A 19,487-nucleotide genomic window follows, 5' to 3' on the forward strand; every position below is an offset into this window, starting at 1 on the left:
TCACTACTACTACTTGTATTCCCACTGCTGCTCATTGTGTTTAAATATGCAATTGAATAGATATATGAGCTGAAACAATGAAAAAAAAAAAAAAATCAGATTTTGCAAGCTACAAATTTATTAAAAAAATGATAGATGAAAGCACAAAGAGTTTTATACTTACTTGGTGCACAAAATAGAAGATCAAACCCTTGGTCAAGCTCTTGGAAGCAAAACTATTACCTCCTCTACTTGCAAAATGAAAACTTCAGCCGGCTGCAACATAAAATGAAAACCAAAGAATGGTTAAAACAATTTAAATGTGTTGAGTTATATACATTTTAGGGTTTTTGGAGGAGTGGGGCCCACTAGCCGACCAAAAAAGACACAACAAATTTTTTTTAAAAATGTTTTGAGTTTGCAAAAAAGGGGGACGGCCGGCCGTACCCGGTACGGTCAGGGGACGGCTAGACGTCCCCTTTCTGTACCAGCCGTCCCCCTTTTGTCCACCCCACGTCCCCAAGTTTCGAGGACGTCCCCTGCAAAAAAAAGGGAATTTGGGGACGGCTGGGGGACATCCCATACCCATCCCCTCGTCCCCGAGACGTCCTCGTCCCCGAAACGGGGGGTTTTAGGCCGGGTACGCATCCCCGGGGAACATAGCTTTGTAGGCTTCCTTTCACAAATTTATAGAAGGCCTTTTTGTTATTCCTCAATCTTTCCAAATGGCACCCATCCCTTAGAGTTGCATTATAAAAAGAAAACATTTGAGGATTATAAAAAGTACAGATCTTGTTGAAGGACAACTTGGTATCTTTTGTGGACTATTAACACCAACCATAAGAGAATAGGAAACAAATTCTTACAAAATCAGATATAAATAGGTGTGCATAAAATTTTGGATATCATAAACATTCATATTGCCATGAAAAGGTAGTGTAGTTTAGTAAATAAGAGAACATATTATAAGATGATAGGAAAGTTTAATTTAATTAATAAGAAAATGATTTTTTATTGGCTATGAAAAGCATTTTTTAGTTCTGCACGTAGTCTATCTCTAGAATAAAGTGCATGGATTATCTACAAGGTGACCCCGAAAACAAAAACTAAAAATGTTTTTAAGAAGATGCCAAATAACTTAATTCGATGGATTAAAAATGGTTTTGTGGAGATTTTACACATGAAAAGCATTGTATTGGCTATGAAAACCATTTTTGAGTTTTGCATGTGCATGCAGATGATCTCCGAAATAAAGCTCATGGGTTATCTATGAGGTGACCTCAAAAGAAAACAAAACTTATTTTTAAGAAGATGTTGGTTCAATGGATGAAAAATGTTCTTGTCAAAATGCTGCACATTTTTAATTTTAAAAGGAAGCAATTATTACCTAGATTTGCTATGGCTTATAATTGTATGGATTCTTCAGGAGACAATTAAATTAGCATATTTTGGATGATATGGATTAACATATGCTTTGGAATACTTAAGTTCATTTTTACATGAACTTTTAAAATTGACTTACCAAGCTATCTATAATTAGTTTGTTATTTTGTTTTTTCTATCATGCCAATGTGAATTCAAATGAGCTTTATATCCATGTCAGCCCATCCAATTTAGAAAGAAAATTCAAGAACAATCTAAGAGTATCCATCACCAACGACACCCCAATTTTAAGTTCCTTTATTATAAAACTAGGTATCCATTATTAATTAATTTGATATCAACTACAACTTTTGAAAATGAAGCGATGACATGAGTGACAATAGCAGCATTTGGTACTGCTGTTTTCCAGAATATTCAGTGATAGGTTCAATCATGGATATGTGTATGCTTCCTCAAGCTATTACTATGAGATAATGTGCTTCTTCTTGTTAGTTAACACTTACACCATGCTAATGTCATTCATACAGGTGATCCTGTTCGCATGGCCATGGCTGATGTTAATGATGAGCTTCCATTATTGGAGTCTGTTCAACAGTTGTCAGAAAACCTTGAGGCTTTGTTGCCACGACTTTCGGTATGGATACCTGGTTTAATTTGAAGATGGGAACTTTTATTTTTCTTTCTCATTCTGATGCCTTATAAGTGGAAGAACATTGGAATTTGATGCTTGTGACGATCCTTACATTGGATAGAAAAGTTGATAAGAGTTTAGCATGCTATTGTAAAATATTTGTTTTGCCATTGGACTGTTAGGAAAATAATTATTCACCTTCATGAGTTTTAACTCACAAAATTTCCTGAATTCACACCAGGCTCCCTTTGCAATGACACTTTTTACTTTTTGAATATATGCAAGGGTACACTCAATGGAAACTTCAGTCACTTCTGTTAGATGAGGTTTATTAAGAATGTCTACAGTTCAATACAAGAATATTTCTGATTCTGATCTCACAAATCTCACATGATAAAAGCTAAATGTACCCGAAACATTATATACAAACATATAAACTGAGTCAAAAAATATGAAGAGATGATCTTGTTAGGGTTTATCTTCTTACCAGCTCATCCTATCAATGTAATAATATAACATAGAACAAATCCTTAGAAGTGTTGGTTAACAGATTTGTACTTTATGAAATAGCTTCAAAGACGACTCCTAAATGCCCTGTATTGAAAGACAAAGCTGAAACCAACAGTTGAGTCACTTGCAATGATGATGTGCAAGTACTCTTTGAATTTTAATACAAAGGTAGAATTCTCTTTGTGTGATATACAGTGGATAAAATTATTGGTTGTGGATTTTCCCAAAAGGCACGGAAGGCAAACAACCATCTATCCATAGCTATGAGATAGATGTGAAATCTTCTATTCATAATTAAATAATTGTAGGAAAAGAGATACACATACCAACCCTTTCCACACTCGTGGATGAGAAGCAAGAAAGAAAATTAACAACAAAATTTATGATAAATTGTCTATCCTAAAGTCACAAATTCGAAAATACAATCTCTCTATTTGACATAATGGAACTTGCACTAAGAAGATTGCAAAAATATTTACAATCTGTAATTTAAAGAAGACATAAACAAATACACAAATTGACTTACGTCTCTTTATTTCTCAATATAGAAACCTGGGTACATAGACTTAGTGACCATGTACAACAAAACAAAGCTCAACTTGATGAAAGTAAACTGCTCATTTTTTCCCTTTCTGTAGCTTCTCTCTGTCCAGAAAAAGAACCCCTCTTCTTTGGAAAGAATTCCCTTTTATAGGTCATTCTTGTATTTCTTTGTCATGTCCCCAATTTTGCCCCAGTAGAATTTAAAAGTAAATAATAATAAAATAAACAAATAAATAATAATATAATTTATTATTCAATAAACTATATTAACTTATATACTAATAAATATAGTATAATATTATATAAATAATACAATAAGATATTGTATAATCATTGACAAAAATGTGATATAATATCAATAAATGAGTATAATGATGCTAGAGTTGAATATTAAATTTGATATAATAACAAACAATAATAAAAAGATTGAATTCAATAATATTAAATTTAAATACAATTAAAAAAATATTAAAATAGAATTCCTAGGGCATGACGGTTCAAAGTCAAAGATATAAAGGAAAACATTTATTGAAATTACGGGAGGAAAAAAGATAGGAAGAATCAATGCTAAAAAGGACAGCGTAAGGGTTTAGAGAAATAGATCGGAAATGGACATTGGAGAATAGGATTTGTCATTGAAAGCATTCAAAGAGTAAGATACTGATCCCGGCTATATCAGATACCCCCTAGCAACATACAAACAGTAAATCACATAGGAGGATTGCTTCTGAAATTAGAATCCCGAGTGATGAAGAATTTGACGAGGATAGTAAGGGAGAACAATTGTGGGTAGGGAAGGCATGTTCCATTCTTGATGACCTTGCTAGAGAGGAAATGAATTACACTTTCAGTGCAAAGAAGAAGAAGAGGAAACCTAGAAAAGGATCAATAGAAAATTTAGATGCTCTACAATCAGTGGAAGGAGGACAAATGGAAGGAGATCAGATTGAGAAAAGGAAGAGAGGGAGACCTAGGAATTTAAGCATTTCCTCCAAATCCCCTTTGAACTAGATGAGTGATCTACCTAAGTGTTTCAAGAAGTTTAAACCTAGTATAGAAGCTAACAATAATCCATCCAGTTAATATGGCTAAATATATCTCATGGAATGTTAGAGGACTTGAAACCCCAGATAGAAAGTATGTTATCAAGAGACTTTTGAGATCACATCAAGATATTGATTTCCTTGTACTGTAAGAAATAAAAGCTATAGGATTCCAATTGGATATAGCCCTAAAGTGCATCTGGAAAAATGCTTTGCCCTTTTATACCTGCCATCCAAAAGGAAAAGGAGCTCTACTATTCTGATAAGCACTAAATGGAAGAATGCAATTACAAATTGGGGCACCTCACCTTGTGACAGAGTCGTATAGGTGACTTTGAATTGTTAGGGTAAGGAATTTGGGGTGTCTTCAGTTTACGCACCAAATGAATACCTAGAGTGAATTCCCTTATGGAATTGGATGTGTCAGCTTAAGGATATTCCCTGGGTCTTAGTTGGGGATTTCAATATGGTGGAAAGACAACAAGATAAGAGTGGTGGATGTAGATTTGAATGGAAAGGGAATAAGAAATTCTTTTGGACCAAATTGATGAACAAACTTCAATTATTTGATCCCCTGGCTGAAAGTAGGAGTGATCATAAAGGTATTTGGTATACCTGGACCAATTTCCAGAAGGGCAACAAAAGGATTTGCGATTGGCTGGACATATTCTATGTAAGCAAGAACAGCTTTAGTTTCTAGCCAACTGAAGATGGGTCCTATGTCCAAGTTCACCCATTCATGCTTTCAGACCATCACCCAATTGTGGCCATCATTGTCATGATTGATCAGCAGATTCTCCCCCCTGTCAAATCTTCAGGGTTTGATCTCAACACCTCCATTCTCAAAGATGCAGATGTGAATGCTGCTACCATCATGATTAGATGATATAACCATTGTATTGAAAAGCACCCTAGTGCCATAATTAGATGGTAAACTATGATGGACAGTTGGAGGAGATTGTTCCAAACTGTGGGGAAGAAAAAGGCTAAGGATATGCAAAGGGAAGAAGACACATTGCATAAAACCCTGGTTAATACAGGGACTTCCCTTCAAACTAATCCAGTTCAAACTAATCCAGGTAATGAACACGCACAAATCTCATTGGCAACGGCCAGAGATGCCTTAGGGAATATTTAGCAGATTAAAATCCAAGGTGCTAGAACTAGAGCTCGAATGAAGTGGCTTGACCAAGGTGATAAAGGATCAAGATATTTCTTTCAACTCCTTAAAGTTAAGGAAGCAAGAGATAGGATTGAGGTTATCAAAGATGATGATAAGATAATTCAAGATAATAATGAAGTCCTCAAAACCTTTGCTAACTATTATAGGAGTTTGTTTACATCCAAAGATAATGGTAGTGTTAGTGATACAACCAAACTTGAGCAACCCATCTCCAAAGAAGAGATTTTGCACGCTATATCAGATGAATAATGAGAAGGCTCTTGGACTAGATGACATCTTGGTAGAATTCTATAAACTTCATATAGAGTGGATATGGTAGGATTTGTTGTTGCTCTATAATGAGGCAATAAAATGTGGGACATTGGGGCTTGAAATTAATGCAGAACTCATTAAGCTGATTCCAAAGGATGAAGACAGAACACATATTAAGAATTGGAGGTCCATCACTCTACTCAATGTCTCGTACAAAATCCTAGCCAAAATTCTAGCCTTGAGACTTAAAGATATTCTACCCAATGTCATAAATTTCACTCAAATAGGCTTTGTTAAAGGAAGGTACATAATTGAAAACCTTAATACTTGCTGGGAAGCAATGGAGTGGGCTAGATGCTCAGGTTAGTAGGCGGCTATGTACCTAATAGATTATGAAAAAGCATATGACAGGGTAGAATGGAGTTTCATCCAAATGATGTTAGAATGTCTGGGGTTCCTAGAGTCTTTCAATAAAATGGTACTGCTCCTAATGGTCAATGCATCAGCAACGGTTGAAATCAATGGATCAAGATCAAAATCCTTCATTTTATCAAGGTCAATTAGACATGGATGTCCTCTTGCCCCATCATTGTTTGTCATTGCTGTTGATAGTCTGCACCATATACTTAGGGACAACACCCTCTCTCCTAAGGTCAAAGGAATTACCCTACCCAACGAAAAAGAGCTGAATAATGTTCAATTTGCTGATGACACTTCCCTCCTTATTGAACTTTCGGAGAGCAACACCACTATGCTTACCAATAAACTTGAGCTCTTCTGTAAAGCATCTGGAAGCAAAGTGTCAATCGCTAAGTCAATTGTGCTTGGCTGGGAAAACCAACCCCCAACTGGTACAATAGATTTGGCTTCTCTTGGGGGTGGCCCCAACCATATAGTCAGCTACCTGGGCATTGCATTTTTTGTTACACCTAATATCAATGCAATGTGGGAGTGGGTCAAAAGTAAAATTGACAAGAAGATAAACAGCTGGAACAATAACTATCTATCATTGGCAGGAAGAGTATAGGTGTGTTAGTGCTATCAGCTTATACAGTTTATTATCCTCAACTTGCTTATTAATCAAGCCTAAATCAACTTTGTTGAGAAAACCATTAGAAACTTCATGTGGTCTAATGGGAAAGGGCATAGGAAAAGACATGCGGTCAAATGGAGGTGGTGTGCAATGAGGAAGGAAAGAGGGGTTCTAGGACTTAAGGATCTTAGATGGTAGGGTATTGCATTGGCTGCTAAATGGATTGCCAAAGCCACTAAAGGGGATGAACCATGGAAGGTGCTCATCGGGAACAACATAGCTAGAGGCTCCCCACATAAGGTAAATCCTAGAAAAACATGCATCTTAATGATCTCTTCTTTGGTAAGTGGAGAATCAAAGTTGAAGGATCATAAATTTTTAAAACTATTTGGAAAACATGGGAATATGTAAGGGGATGGATCTCAAAGGCAGATATAATTGACAGCAAATCCAAGATCTGAGGTGAAAGATCCCCATGGTGGAATGTTGAAAGAAAAGGGAGGCCCTTGGCTCTAATTCAAGGTTGTTTAGCCAGGATGTTGGCTAGAATGGAAATCAATAAATTCAGTGACCTTATTAGAGATGGGGGTTTGATCTCATGGGATGACTTGGCTAATAAGTTCAACATCCCTTTCACCCAAAAGAGAACATATGCCATGGTTAGAGATGCCTAGATTGAAGCTAGGCTTCCAAATGTTGTTGTAGAGATTGTTGACAGACTCCCTTCTTTAGCTTGGCCGGGTGGTACCCCACTTTTCTCCTCTAAAGCCAAATTTCTGTATGGTCTCATGTCAGACAATGATGAGATCTTTGCTCACCTCAATGATAGATGGACCTTGAGTTTAGACACCACTGAATGGACCAAACTTCTTTCTTTCATTTGGCATAGTAAGGTCGAACCCAAGATCCAATGCTTCCTGTGGCAAGTCCTTCTTCACAAGCTCCTTCTTTCCCAACCTGATGGTGAAATCTTTATCTGTACTATTTGCTCTTTGTTGTCCTGCATTTTGTCACCACAAAATGTTGGTAACAACATGAAACTTTTTTAAGCTAGTTTCGCGTTTCTCTAAGCTTAAATTTGATATTTAATTGCTTAATGTTGATCGATCGATCCATTCCAATTCATATATCAAATCTTTTTATTGAAGGCCTTCGTCAAGTCTTTTTCATTTTACTTTCTGTCGAGCCTTTGCTTGATTTTTGAAGTCTTCATTGTCCGTTCTTTGTTTTTGAGTTTGCATTTGTTTGTTTTTAGTCCTTTGGTTTTGCTTATGTCATGCCTTTCGGTTTCCCCTTCGATTTGGTCTAACCTAGAGGTTAATTGGAGTTGCCAGTCAAAGTTATGCCCATTTTAGTGCTTCAAAAGTGGACCTTTTAGGTGTAACAACACGAATTATAAATATGATGATATATTTTCAATTTGACTTTAACTTTTTGATAAATATAACTTAAATTCACTTTTTATTATGTTTTTAAGTTTTCACTTTAAATTTTTAACTTAAAGTGACTATAGTGCACTTTATGTTATAATTTTAAGTTGAGTTACTTTTTAATTTTTCACTTTAAAGTAACTATATAACTATATAGTTTCAGTTTAATTTTTGGTTTTAAAAATCAAATGTTTATTTAAATGTCACTTTTTAAATAAATATTGTTTATGGCCCATTTTGTGACATTTTTATAATTTTAAGTGAATTAAATGACTTAAAGTCTTCAAAAGTAGACATTTTATAAGCAATAACATGTAAAATCCATCAAAAGTGGACGTTTTACATGTCATTGATATAAAGTTCACTTTGGTGGACCTTTTTGATGTCATTACATCAAAAGTCTATCATAAGTGGACCTTTTTGATGCTATTGCATCAAAAGTGAAGTTTTTATGCTATTACATCTAAAAAGTGAGATGCATTTTAAAACATGCTTCCTCCCACAAAAGGTCCGATTTTGTTTATGAGCATATTTTAAAACATGTAATGACACCCAAAAAGTGCGATTTTAATGAGATGCACATTTTAAAATATGTAAGTGTACCTCAAAAAGTCCAATACTGATCAAAAAACATGTTTTAATATATGCCATGACACTCAAAAGGCCCATTTTTGAAGAACATGTTTTTGCCCTCCAAGAACCTGAAATTGATCTTAAGTTGGGATTTTCTCAATGGATTTGCATGGATTTCTTCTATTGGAGGCGTTTTTGGTTGGTGATGATTTATCTTGCATTTGAAATGGAATCAACAAGCTGAAAAATGTATTTGGAAGCTCTCATCTAGGGCACGTTTCTGGAAATAACTCCAAATAGATCCATTTTTGACCCACGTTTTGCTCAAGAAGGAATCGATTTGGTATATTTTGGTGATTGCATTGCATTTTGTTAGATGTTTTGATGTTTAATGTTCAAAACATTTTGATCAGGTGCCTTGGAGAAAAATGTTTTTATTAAAAATGTCCCTTATGAATGCAATCCAAAAACGTTGGGATTTAGAGCAATGATAGGGCACGCATTGGTATCTTCTACCAACTTGTCCTTGTTTGCTGCCTTCTCTAATTCGAATTTGTGAGAGGTTGAAAGTTTCAAACATTTGTGAAGAGTTTTTCAAACATTGGAGCATCTTTTCCCTTCATTTTTGGCGCATGTAAGTGGACTCTTTCTTTCTTGCTTTAAATTCATGCTTATCTTGCTGATTTTATGCATGTAATTACTTGATGGTTGCCACTTGCTGAAATCTTTGCCATGGAAAGTGCATTTATCCTTTAAAAATGAAGTTTTTGTTCATTTTCATGTTTTTGGTTCTTTCCCAAGTCCCAATTTCAAATTCGAGTGTTGAAGTGCATTGCATCATGGTATGTTTGAGTCACTTTCCAAAGGCACATTTTTTCTTTTGTGTTTTGTGCTTTGTGCTTGCTTGCCGGTTTTCTCCACTTGGAGAAATTGCGAGTTTTTTCCCAAGAACTAGTTTTCGGTTCATTACAAGCGAAAACATCATCACTTTCCACATTCCGTTTCTGTGTCACAACACCTCATCTCTCACTCAACAAATGCGATTACATGTTTTCCATCTCATTCGCCATCCGCACGTGCATGTAATCTCATTTTCTTTTTCCATTTTCACTCATCCCACTTTTCGCATCCATTAGTACGACACAATTACATGAAATACCTTATGTGTAATTGCATCCAAAAGGTCTGATTTTGATTAAAAGTCACATTTTGAAAAGTAAAAAAGATGTCATTTTCATTTCCCATGTACTTTGACTTCTCTTTTTCACCAAAAGTGACTATAAAACTCATTATCTCACTTCCATTTTCCATTTCCATCCTTCCAAATGCATTTGCGCCTCCATGAGAAAATACATGTTTTCGCATCTTTCCATGTTTTCCATCTCATCCTTCATTCGCACTTACATGTGAAGTGCATCCTCCACCCGCATTTGCATCCCATCTCACCTTTCATCTCCCATTACATGTTGCATTTACATGTATTCATTTTTCATGCAATAATGCCTTGAAAACACCTAGTCACTTTTGAAATCAACAATTTTCATTTGCACGCATTCTTATGTGTTTCACCATCACACATTCTCATTTCGTTTCACTCCATCTTTTTTTCATACCATTTCATTCTGCACTCCACTGCTTATGCATATGTTTTCTCTTTTAAGTCACTTTGTCGGATTTGCGAAATCTCCAATCCATTTTCGAATCTTCACTGCTGGTCTAGAATCCATTTGTATGGAGATTGTTTTTGATGATGTATTTGTGTTTTGGGATTTTTGTGTTGCAGCACAAACACAAGACATGTCCTCACCATCAAAATTCAAAGGCAAAATGAAATATCAATATGATAAAGAATTGGCTGATGCAACTCCTTTGTTAGTCATATCTATTCTGGATAACATGATGGATACAAAGATTGGTCATGTGGATGTAGCTTATTTTCTACAAAGGGTTGAAGCTCTAGCTAGTTATGAAATGAAGCATATTAAGAGAAGCAACATTCAGTTGGTGTCTACGTTTCCCATGGCGGCTATAAAACTTGATTTCATTCTCAGATGTGCATGATGGTTTACTCCGAAGACGAAAACTATCAAAGACGCTGACGACAAGGTTATCATTAGTCTTGATCCTAAGGTCATTGAGCAAATCTTCAAGGTTCCACATAAAGCAGATTGTGGAGAGTTGACCAAAGAATCATCATTGGCATGTTGGAACAGGCAAAAGGGCAATTATCAGAAGTATGTCAACCTTTACTGGTTAGACAATAAAAGAAGCAATTTCTCCAGGTTGCCAAAGACTGTTAATCGGTCTAATTACAAACAAGAATATAATGATCTCATCATCCTTCTCAGTAGGATTTATGGCCTTAAAGATTCTACTGATTTTGAGCCATGGATATATAAGTTCATGTTTCAAATTATGGAGAATAAAGAACACATCTTTTGGGGAGAACTCATCAGTACTGCACTTTGCCAGTAGATATGTAGTGTTGGAACATCAGTGCCCTTCTATGTGAATTCTTATCTTGTTTACATTGTTGCTGCCATGGGATCTTTCTTTGGTCTTTCAACTAAGGGAGATCATCTTCAGGTTCTTATTTGGGATTACTATGACCAAATCACTTTGGCAAATAGTAAATTCCATTATAGAAGAGTCCAAGATGCCTTTTTTGGGCATTTCCGATGCTTGTTCAATAAATAGTTATCTGTCAAAAGAGTATCTGATGCAACATGGGAGAAGGTGAATTAATATGGCTATATTTATATTTAGTTTCTCACATTCACATACGTAGGAGTTGGATATTTCAAAGGTGAGCCATATACCTTATCTAGGTATACTATAGATCTAATCATCTTGATTGAGCTAGCTAGACAACTCATGGACGTGCAGAGTGATCATCATGCTTTGTATTGGCCTAGTTTTGGCATTACCTCAGCTAAACTTTTGGCTATTGGCAACTATTCAATCATTTCTATGCCTAAAGCAAAGAACATGGAAGTAGAGTTGAAGTTGATCACCTTGAAAAAGTTCAAGGCCAGATTTGATTTTGACTACCAAGAGATGAACTCTCAAATGAAAAGAGCCTACACTCATATTCATTGCATCGAAGACATCTAGATAGATATGAGGACAGAACTTGACATCATGAAAATGGACTACTGCAGATTAACGCTGCAGCAAATAATTGATTTTAACATGTTGGAAATCCCTTCAGATTTCCAATTTGAAGATGATGGCAACACCCTTGATCCAGAGTTTTATTAAGTCGGCTTTGATAAGAAGTACTCTTTTCCTATTCAAAGGCAACAAAAGGAAGGTACATCTATCATGGATAGATTTCAATACATCTTGGTAAACACCAACAAATGGTTGAAAAATAAAAGCCTTAAAAGAGTAAATCCTAAGATGGGCTTGGATTGTGGAAGTTTTGGTCCTCCTGAAGGAAGTCACAATTGGAAATCATAGGAAAAGATGGTGCCTCATCTTCTGATGCTAAGGGTTCCCTCAAATTTAAATTGAAGGGTAGAAAAGGAGCTAATTCATCTCAAGTTCTTGAACCAATTCAAGAATCAATGGAAGAATTAGAAGAGGAATTGGAAAAAGAATTTGATAAAGGAGATTCATATGAAGAAGGGAAAATCATGATCATATATCTCCTCCAAAGCCTGCACAAGCTTGTACATCTTCTATACATGAAGAGCCTTTTTTGCATGAGGTTGATGATGATGTATATTCATTCTCCACTGTTTTCACTCCTTCCATTCCAGTTTCGGAGGTTAATGCTATGGCTCTTCTTATTTCCTCTGCTGCTCCTTGCATCCCTACACATGAATAATACGATCATTTAGCAAATGTGTTTGAAGATTTTCCAACTCTTACCAATGGTCAAGTTTTCCAACTTGATACATCTTTGGCAAGATTTGAGCTTTTCATGACAGAATCTTCTCATCATGTTCCTATGCCTTCAGCTGTGCAAATTGAATACTGCTCTATTATAATGGAAATACAATCAGGATCAATGCCAATGGTCTCCACTGTAACTACTTCTGTGGATGAAAATTTCAGCCTGCCTGCATGGTTTAGCAAAATAATAACGAAGAGAAGGAAGGTGGTTGTTCCTTTGGACAATCTTCCTGTTAAGAAGACCAAATCCAAATCTTTGAAAGACGATTGTTTCCAGAATTTTGGTTGATTCTAATAAGACCAAATTTATTGAGGTTGTTGAGCTTTTGGTAGATAAGCCTATTGGGGAACTTACTCGTTCTGACTACAAGTTTACTAAGGTTGAAATCGGAAATCAATCATGTTTGAGTTGTTTGCAAGATGTTCAAGATGCATTGGCTAATGTATCAAAGAGAAATCGTGAGCTTTGGGAAAAGAAAAATCAACTGAAACAGAAGGTCTCTCGTTTGAATTAGGTCATCCAGAAACAATCTTCTCAGAGTGTTGTTGTTATGTCTCAAATGTCTGAGGAGAGAAAGCTGATCATCCAGAAACAATCTTCTCAGAGTGTTGTTGTTATATCTCAAACGTCTGAGGAGAGAAAGCTGATTGAGGTTGCTAAGTCTTGGATATAGGAAATCATTTCTGAAAGAGTTCAAGCCATCACAGAGACATTTGTAGTTCTTAGGCGTGTCAAAGAGATGAATGAAATGGAGCGAAACTTAATTTCTTCTTTGACTCAAGAAGCGGATAACTTGAAGGAAATCCTCGATGATTGGGATGAAATGATAAAATTTGATTTCGATGCCTTGGTCTCATGTGACATTCTTCCTTCATGTGAAATGTTCTTCAAATTTCAAGGACTAATTAGTTATAAAGAGGAAATATTGAGGAAGTTGATCACAAAGTTGTAGCTAGCCTTTGGAGATTGTCAAGCAGTTGAAACGAGTGTTATTTGTGATTTGGAACAGATGGGATGCCATGTTACTGGTGAATCTGGTAATCTTATTGCAGTAGAGAGAGTAAATTCAGAATATACAATCAAGATCAATGCTAATGTGGATTCTGAAGATTTTGGTTCGCACACGGTGAACAAGTTTGTCTTGTATAAATCCTTGACAAAACACTTGTTAACTACTATAGCAACAAATTCCAAAGTTGTGCAATCAGCATATGAAAATGCGGTGAGAGTAGACGCCATATCAAAGACTATGGAAATTGCTGATCTTCCAACACTACGTGTAACAATAATTCAAACATGATTCATGTTGATGTCTATAATTCATGTTTGTGCCAGCAAAACTTTCTTTGTGTAAGCACTATTTTGAGAGAAAGTGAATACAAAGGAGCATTTGAGACTTAACTTTGATTGAGATTGTTACTTGCATGATTCATGTTTGAGATTCTATGTTGCTGTCTATAATTCATTGTTGACATCAACTTGAATGATTGGATGGTTGAGATTCTGGTGTTTGATAGAGTAATGCAGATGTGGAAGATTTGCATGGTGGTTTTGTTGTCCTTGTTGAGGTGGAAACCTTTGGTGAAGATGAAGATGATTGTAGACCTTTCTTTTTGGCGTCAAAGTGTGGGACACACTTTTCTATCTACCGGGGGAGTCTGATGCAGGAGCATCTTGCATGGGAAAATTATTGAAAAAAAAAAAAATTGAGGAGAGAGAAAGTCACGAAAATTAGAGGAGAAATAATAAATTTCTTTAAAAAAATGGAAAAAAGGAGAAAATGAGAAATTTCTATTTTAGAGGTGCATAGGTGGCATAATAGAAAAAATAAAATAAAAATGGTTGTCATTCCATTTATCGAGGTGTGTGGGTAGAATTCTAGAAAGTTATGAATATTGTAGAAAGTTGTGGATATTGTAGAAGGTTATGGAAGTTGTAGAAGGTTGTGGAGGAATTCTAGAAGGTTGTGGATAAGTCATGTATTGGGTGGTAAGTGCTTATTTAAGTAAGGCATATGAGCATTTCTAATCAAGCTTGAGAAGTGGAAGCTTGAGAAGGAGAAGCTCGAGAAGGAGAAGCTCGAGAAGTAGAAGCTTTGGAAGGAAAGCTTGGAAGGGTGAAGCTTGGAAAGCTTGGAAGGCTTCAAGGTGTGAAAGAGAAGGAGGAAGTGAAGAGTGAGTTTTCCTGAGTCTGTGGACAGAGCGCCGAATGTGAGGGAGTTTAGAGCAGGATTATGGTGGAGTTGTGAGTGTAGACAGAGTGCCGAATGTGAGGCAGTTTACACTTGGATCTTGGATAAAGTTGGAGAAGAGCTAGTGACTGCGGTTTAGAAACAAGGAGGTTACTTGGTGGCTTGCGAGCACAAGTTGAGATCTCAGAGGTTTCTACTAGAGTGTGGATTTGGATCTGGACTAGAGTGTTGCATTCTTGGTTGTGAGTTGGTAAGGGTGGTGTGGCCCTTCATTAGTAGTATCAGAGTAGTACGTCATCAAGTGGTATAAGAGCGTACCTTCATCAAATGCATGCACTGTGGTACTCTTAGAGGAAGGGGTTAGGTATGAGATTCAAACAAAGGATAATGAACCCTTCAACTTTGATGCTACATTGAAGGAGATGATTGAGCAGATTAAAACTAGACAAGAGATTGAAGCCTTCAATGAACAAGTTCGTACGAGTAACCCAACGCCTGTTTCAGTAGTAAGACCAAGGCAGGCCAGAACAAGGCTCGGCCACATTATCAATAGCTTGGCTAACAACATTAATATCCCTAACTTAATTGTGGTTGCTGAAAACGTTGCTGATATCAATGATGGCAGACTCCCTTGTCTCATGGTTAGTGCTATTCCACATCCCCCGGTCTACCATGGAAGAATATTATGCAATCCCCAGTTCCTGTGATTCGAGATGGTAATCTCAGGCTTGTATCATCTGAAGGCCCACTTGCTTGGGTGGCCTGGATCAATGAAATAGTCTAGTATGGTCAAAGCTGTTTAAATTTTCAATTTGTTTTTTGACTGGTCCAATGTTTAATGGTTGATCTGAACGGACTCATATCAAAGTACTTTGCTGGTATCCGTAAGCTGTGATTTTGATACACTGTAGATGATTTGTTAAACTATCTTTAATAGAAAAAAAAAAGATATTATATAATCATTGACAAAAATATGATATAATATCGATAAATGAATATAATTATGCTAAAGTTGAATATTAAATATGTTCTAATAACAAACAATAATTAATAGATTGAATTCAATAATATTAAACTTAAATACAATTAAAAAAAATTAAAATAGAATTTCTTGGGTGCGATGGTTCAAAGTCAAAGATATAAAGGAAAATATTTATCAAAATCACGGGAGGAAAAAAGATGGGAAGAATCAATGCAGAAAAGGACAGCGTAAGGGTTTAGAGAAATAGATCAGAAATGGACATTGGAGAATAGGATTTATCATTGGAGAATAGGATTTATCAATGTTATTAGAAATCTCGGAAAATATCTACATATTACTATCAAAAGACATATCAATCTTTAATCTCTATTAGACAATAATAAAAGTATGATGAAACTCCGTATCTTAAAATTATCGATTCAGAGTTACAGGAAATACAATCAATAAATTCCTATTCATTCCAACATTTTACATTTATTGCTAGCTACATATGAGAAAGGACGATATTACTAGATCAATTTTCAGAATATATAGGCATCAATACAAAATCATTTAATCAAATAATTTGCCTCAGCTTACATTCAAATGATATCTATATTTGAACTGGGGAGCAAATATCAAGAGTGAATAACATGATTAAATAGAATGATGGTAAGAGAATGATTTCTTGGTGTTCTGGATAGAGAGTCCAGATCGAACAAGAAGATAGACATTTGAATCAGAAAGTAAATAAGGGAATTATACACAGCACTCATGTGATTGAACAATCAGCGAATAACAAGAGCAGTCAAGGTATATCCACGTCAAACCCAATATCCAGTGGCGCTAAGAAAGGCATCGAAGATTTTTACAAATTTACTCATTTTCAGACCTCAAAAGAGAAGTCACTTAGCTGGCCTGAACAGTGGCGAGTAATTGCACATAGACAGTAGCAAGTAATCGCGCACACACACACACACACACACATATCTATGTGTATGTATATATAAAGACAGATGTGCATATATTATAGGGGAAGATACAAATTTACAGCCAAGAAAGAATACATTAACAAACACAGCAATACTACTCCGGCGATAATCTGATTTTCAGAGACAGAAACTCTGGTAGCAGCAGCCAATTTATGCCAGCCATACAAATAATTGTATCAGAGATTAAACTCATCATGGGACATATTAAGGAGAGGAAAAAAAATAAAAATCTAGGATCCTTATAACTCTCACGATCTGTGAATAATAAGGTCACAATAGAATAAATCTCATTACCAATTCATAAGAAAGAATCTGGAACCACACCTAAGAATAGTGTATAACTCAGAGCAGTCTACATATCCTAATGGCATCAAGCCATATACCTGATCAACAAATTAGAGGAAAAATATTAGTCTTTAAATCAAATGAAATCTGACAATTTAAAATCTTGAGTGCATTATCCCGATATTGCAAGATAGCTGGACAGGGGACATTACATTCTTTTCTTTCTTGTAACTTTCCAGTTTTTTATTGTAACTGATTCCTTATAAAGGGAATTAAAATAATTCTTTTTTAATTGCTACTCTCAAAAAAACACATTTTCTAAAAATGTTTAAAGTGCTGCACATAAATAAGTGAGAAAATGTTAATTTCTCCTATAGCCACTTTTTAATACTTCCATGGTGGGTTAACCAGACATCTGGGGATCATAAATATTTGCGAGCAGTTATGATATTTAAAATTGCAGATAATTTTTTAACAACTCGCCATATCAGGGTACTTCTTTTGTAAATTGGATCTGCCAATCATATTGCTGCATTGAGAAAGTACTAAAATAATATGTTATATGAGCTTGTATGGTCATAGAATTAAATCTAAGAGCATCTAAGACAAAAATACTAGGTAGGTTGTCTTCAGATTTAAACAATCAACAACTTTTTTTGGATGCATTTTTGGACGGGTGGATATGTATGCAGAATTTGACTATCACATTCAACCATTGAACCTTGGGGTTCAATCAGAAGGTTCAAAATTACAAAATTTTCCTAGAATCATTCTCCTTCATCAATCGCTTTTGCCTTCACATTTTCATGCATTTTGAACCTTTGAAATCATTGAATCCATTGAGCTTCCAAACAGGTTCAAGTTCAATGGTTCAACACTCGGCCCCTAGCAAACGTAAATGCTGAAAATGAAAAACTTAGGTGCGACTGATGAGTATCGAACCTGTTGAACCTTTTGAACTTTTGAACTGAGGGGTTCAATCCAAAGGTTCAAAATGACAAATTTCAGCAAACATAATGTAACAACTAAAATTTTGTAAAGACTAGAAACCTTAAAATACTTTTCTTTTTAATCGAATAGAAGTAAAGCTAACTACCCATTCACATGAGAGGGAATAACATAAATGAACTAATTAATCACATTCTCATGAAAAGATCTTAACTACCAACTGAAAGAATTAACTATCTTTTGATAAGCTAGATGAACAATCAGAATATACTAACTAATTATATTATAGATGACAAGTAAATAAAATTTATCTACAATTCTAACTATCATTTCATATGGATAGGAAAGTAGTTGCATAAGATACATAAGATAAGATAAGATAATAATGTTAATGTCCAACAAAAAAAAAACCAAAGAGGTTTATGGCATTGAGCATACAAATAGAAGTGCTGGTAGTAGCAGGACCACCAAACGGTGACAGAAAAGAAACAACAAAACAAGAAATAGGACCAAACACTAGGTAAGGACCAAGAATCCTTCTTGGGTACAAAGTAATCAATCATAGAAGGATATAACCGTGGACGAGACAATGTGATAGATCATCGCTGATATCAGCTAGAGGAGTGCCGCTGTTTAGAAAGACTTGTGCAATGTCTGACCGATCTGGAAGGAGTAATGTTGGAAGGCCTTTTCATGCCCCATGATTGAGATAAGGGGGAGAAAAAGGCGGTGATGAGTTGATCAGAGGTGTGGTTCTGATATGTGGTTGTCTGAAGGGTATGCTCATGGAGCTGGGTGGCCTCCCAAAGATAAAGTGCGAGACACCGCTAATCCTCATATCTGAAGAACTCAGAGAGAGAGAAACAATCTCTGAAAAGACAATAGTATCTCCCCCTAATCTCATAGTAGATAGGGCAACGAAATAAGAAATGAGTCTCTATCTCATCCTTAGCCAATGTGCATAATCTACAAATACAATCCTCTTTGTCCAAATGGTGATCAGTCCGGACCCAAAGATGATGAGAACCAACTCCGAAGGAACCCAAGCAGAATTGAAGAGCGTGACACCAATGTCGATAGAGATACCCAGGATGCACAAAAATACCAGTCTAAATCTCAAGAAAATGCTCTACATAAAATGCCATCTTAGGGCGTAATCCACCAAGAGGATTACACCAAGTAGTGATAATATACTACCTATAAATATCTTGTTTAACATACTCATTCAATACTTGTCGAGAGGGGAGGAGATGAGCTGGAGCATGGAGGAAGATGATCAATATCAATCCCGATCGAACCCAACAAAGAGCTGGTCAAAGCATACTGACAGCGAGATCTAGTGCTAGTATTGGATCTCCTAATTTGAACCGAATAACAATATACCAGATGAGAGTATCTATGACGGTCAACATCAGAACCCATGAAACCACAAAGTCGATGAAGAAACCAGATCAAATAAAAAATGGTCGCAAATCTGAAAGGATGAGCACCAAACTTAGCTAGGACAATGCTGTGAGGGGTGACTCTATGACATCTAATGATGTGCCGTAAAAACAATGTCTGAACACATTCAATAGAAGCCCAATCTGAAGCAAGAAGAGAAGGTCCCCAAACCACTGATCCATAAAGAACGGTCGGTCTAACCAAGG

The 19,487-nt window shown here is 35.8% G+C and overlaps 2 protein-coding genes across 6 annotated transcripts in view; one reads left to right on the forward strand and one right to left on the reverse strand.

The window, feature by feature from the left end:
* Positions 1 to 19,487, reverse strand: part of LOC149539561 (uncharacterized) — a 250,070-nt gene that overhangs the window by 62,513 nt on the left and 168,070 nt on the right. Inside the window, exon 5 of one of the 4 annotated variants that reach the window (XM_089800794.1) lies at positions 16,365 to 16,988. The exons of 2 other annotated variants lie outside the window; for them this stretch is intronic. In XM_089800794.1, coding sequence (XP_089656920.1) covers positions 16,976 to 16,988 — 13 coding nt within the window. In that variant the 3' untranslated portion in view covers positions 16,365 to 16,975. Of the gene's footprint in view, positions 1 to 16,364; positions 16,989 to 17,204; positions 17,858 to 19,487 lie in introns of those variants that run through there. One more of the 4 variants, XM_089800792.1, reaches the window with a different exon arrangement.
* The window catches only part of PES1 (Esterase/lipase/thioesterase family protein), a 201,828-nt gene that overhangs the window by 25,185 nt on the left and 157,156 nt on the right, over positions 1 to 19,487 (forward strand). For both annotated transcript variants that reach the window (XR_016356257.1, XM_089800790.1), the window contains exon 7: positions 1,890 to 1,996. Coding sequence is in view for 1 of the 2 variants with exons in the window: in XM_089800790.1 (XP_089656916.1) it covers positions 1,890 to 1,996 (107 nt within the window). In the remaining variant the exon portion in view is untranslated. The remainder of the gene's footprint in view (positions 1 to 1,889; positions 1,997 to 19,487) is intronic.

The sequence above is a fragment of the Cupressus sempervirens genome, chromosome 9 (assembly GCF_028749045.1).
Source record: "Cupressus sempervirens isolate cs-2001-9-10 chromosome 9, ASM2874904v1, whole genome shotgun sequence".
In the NCBI taxonomy this organism is placed as follows: domain Eukaryota; kingdom Viridiplantae; phylum Streptophyta; class Pinopsida; order Cupressales; family Cupressaceae; genus Cupressus; species Cupressus sempervirens.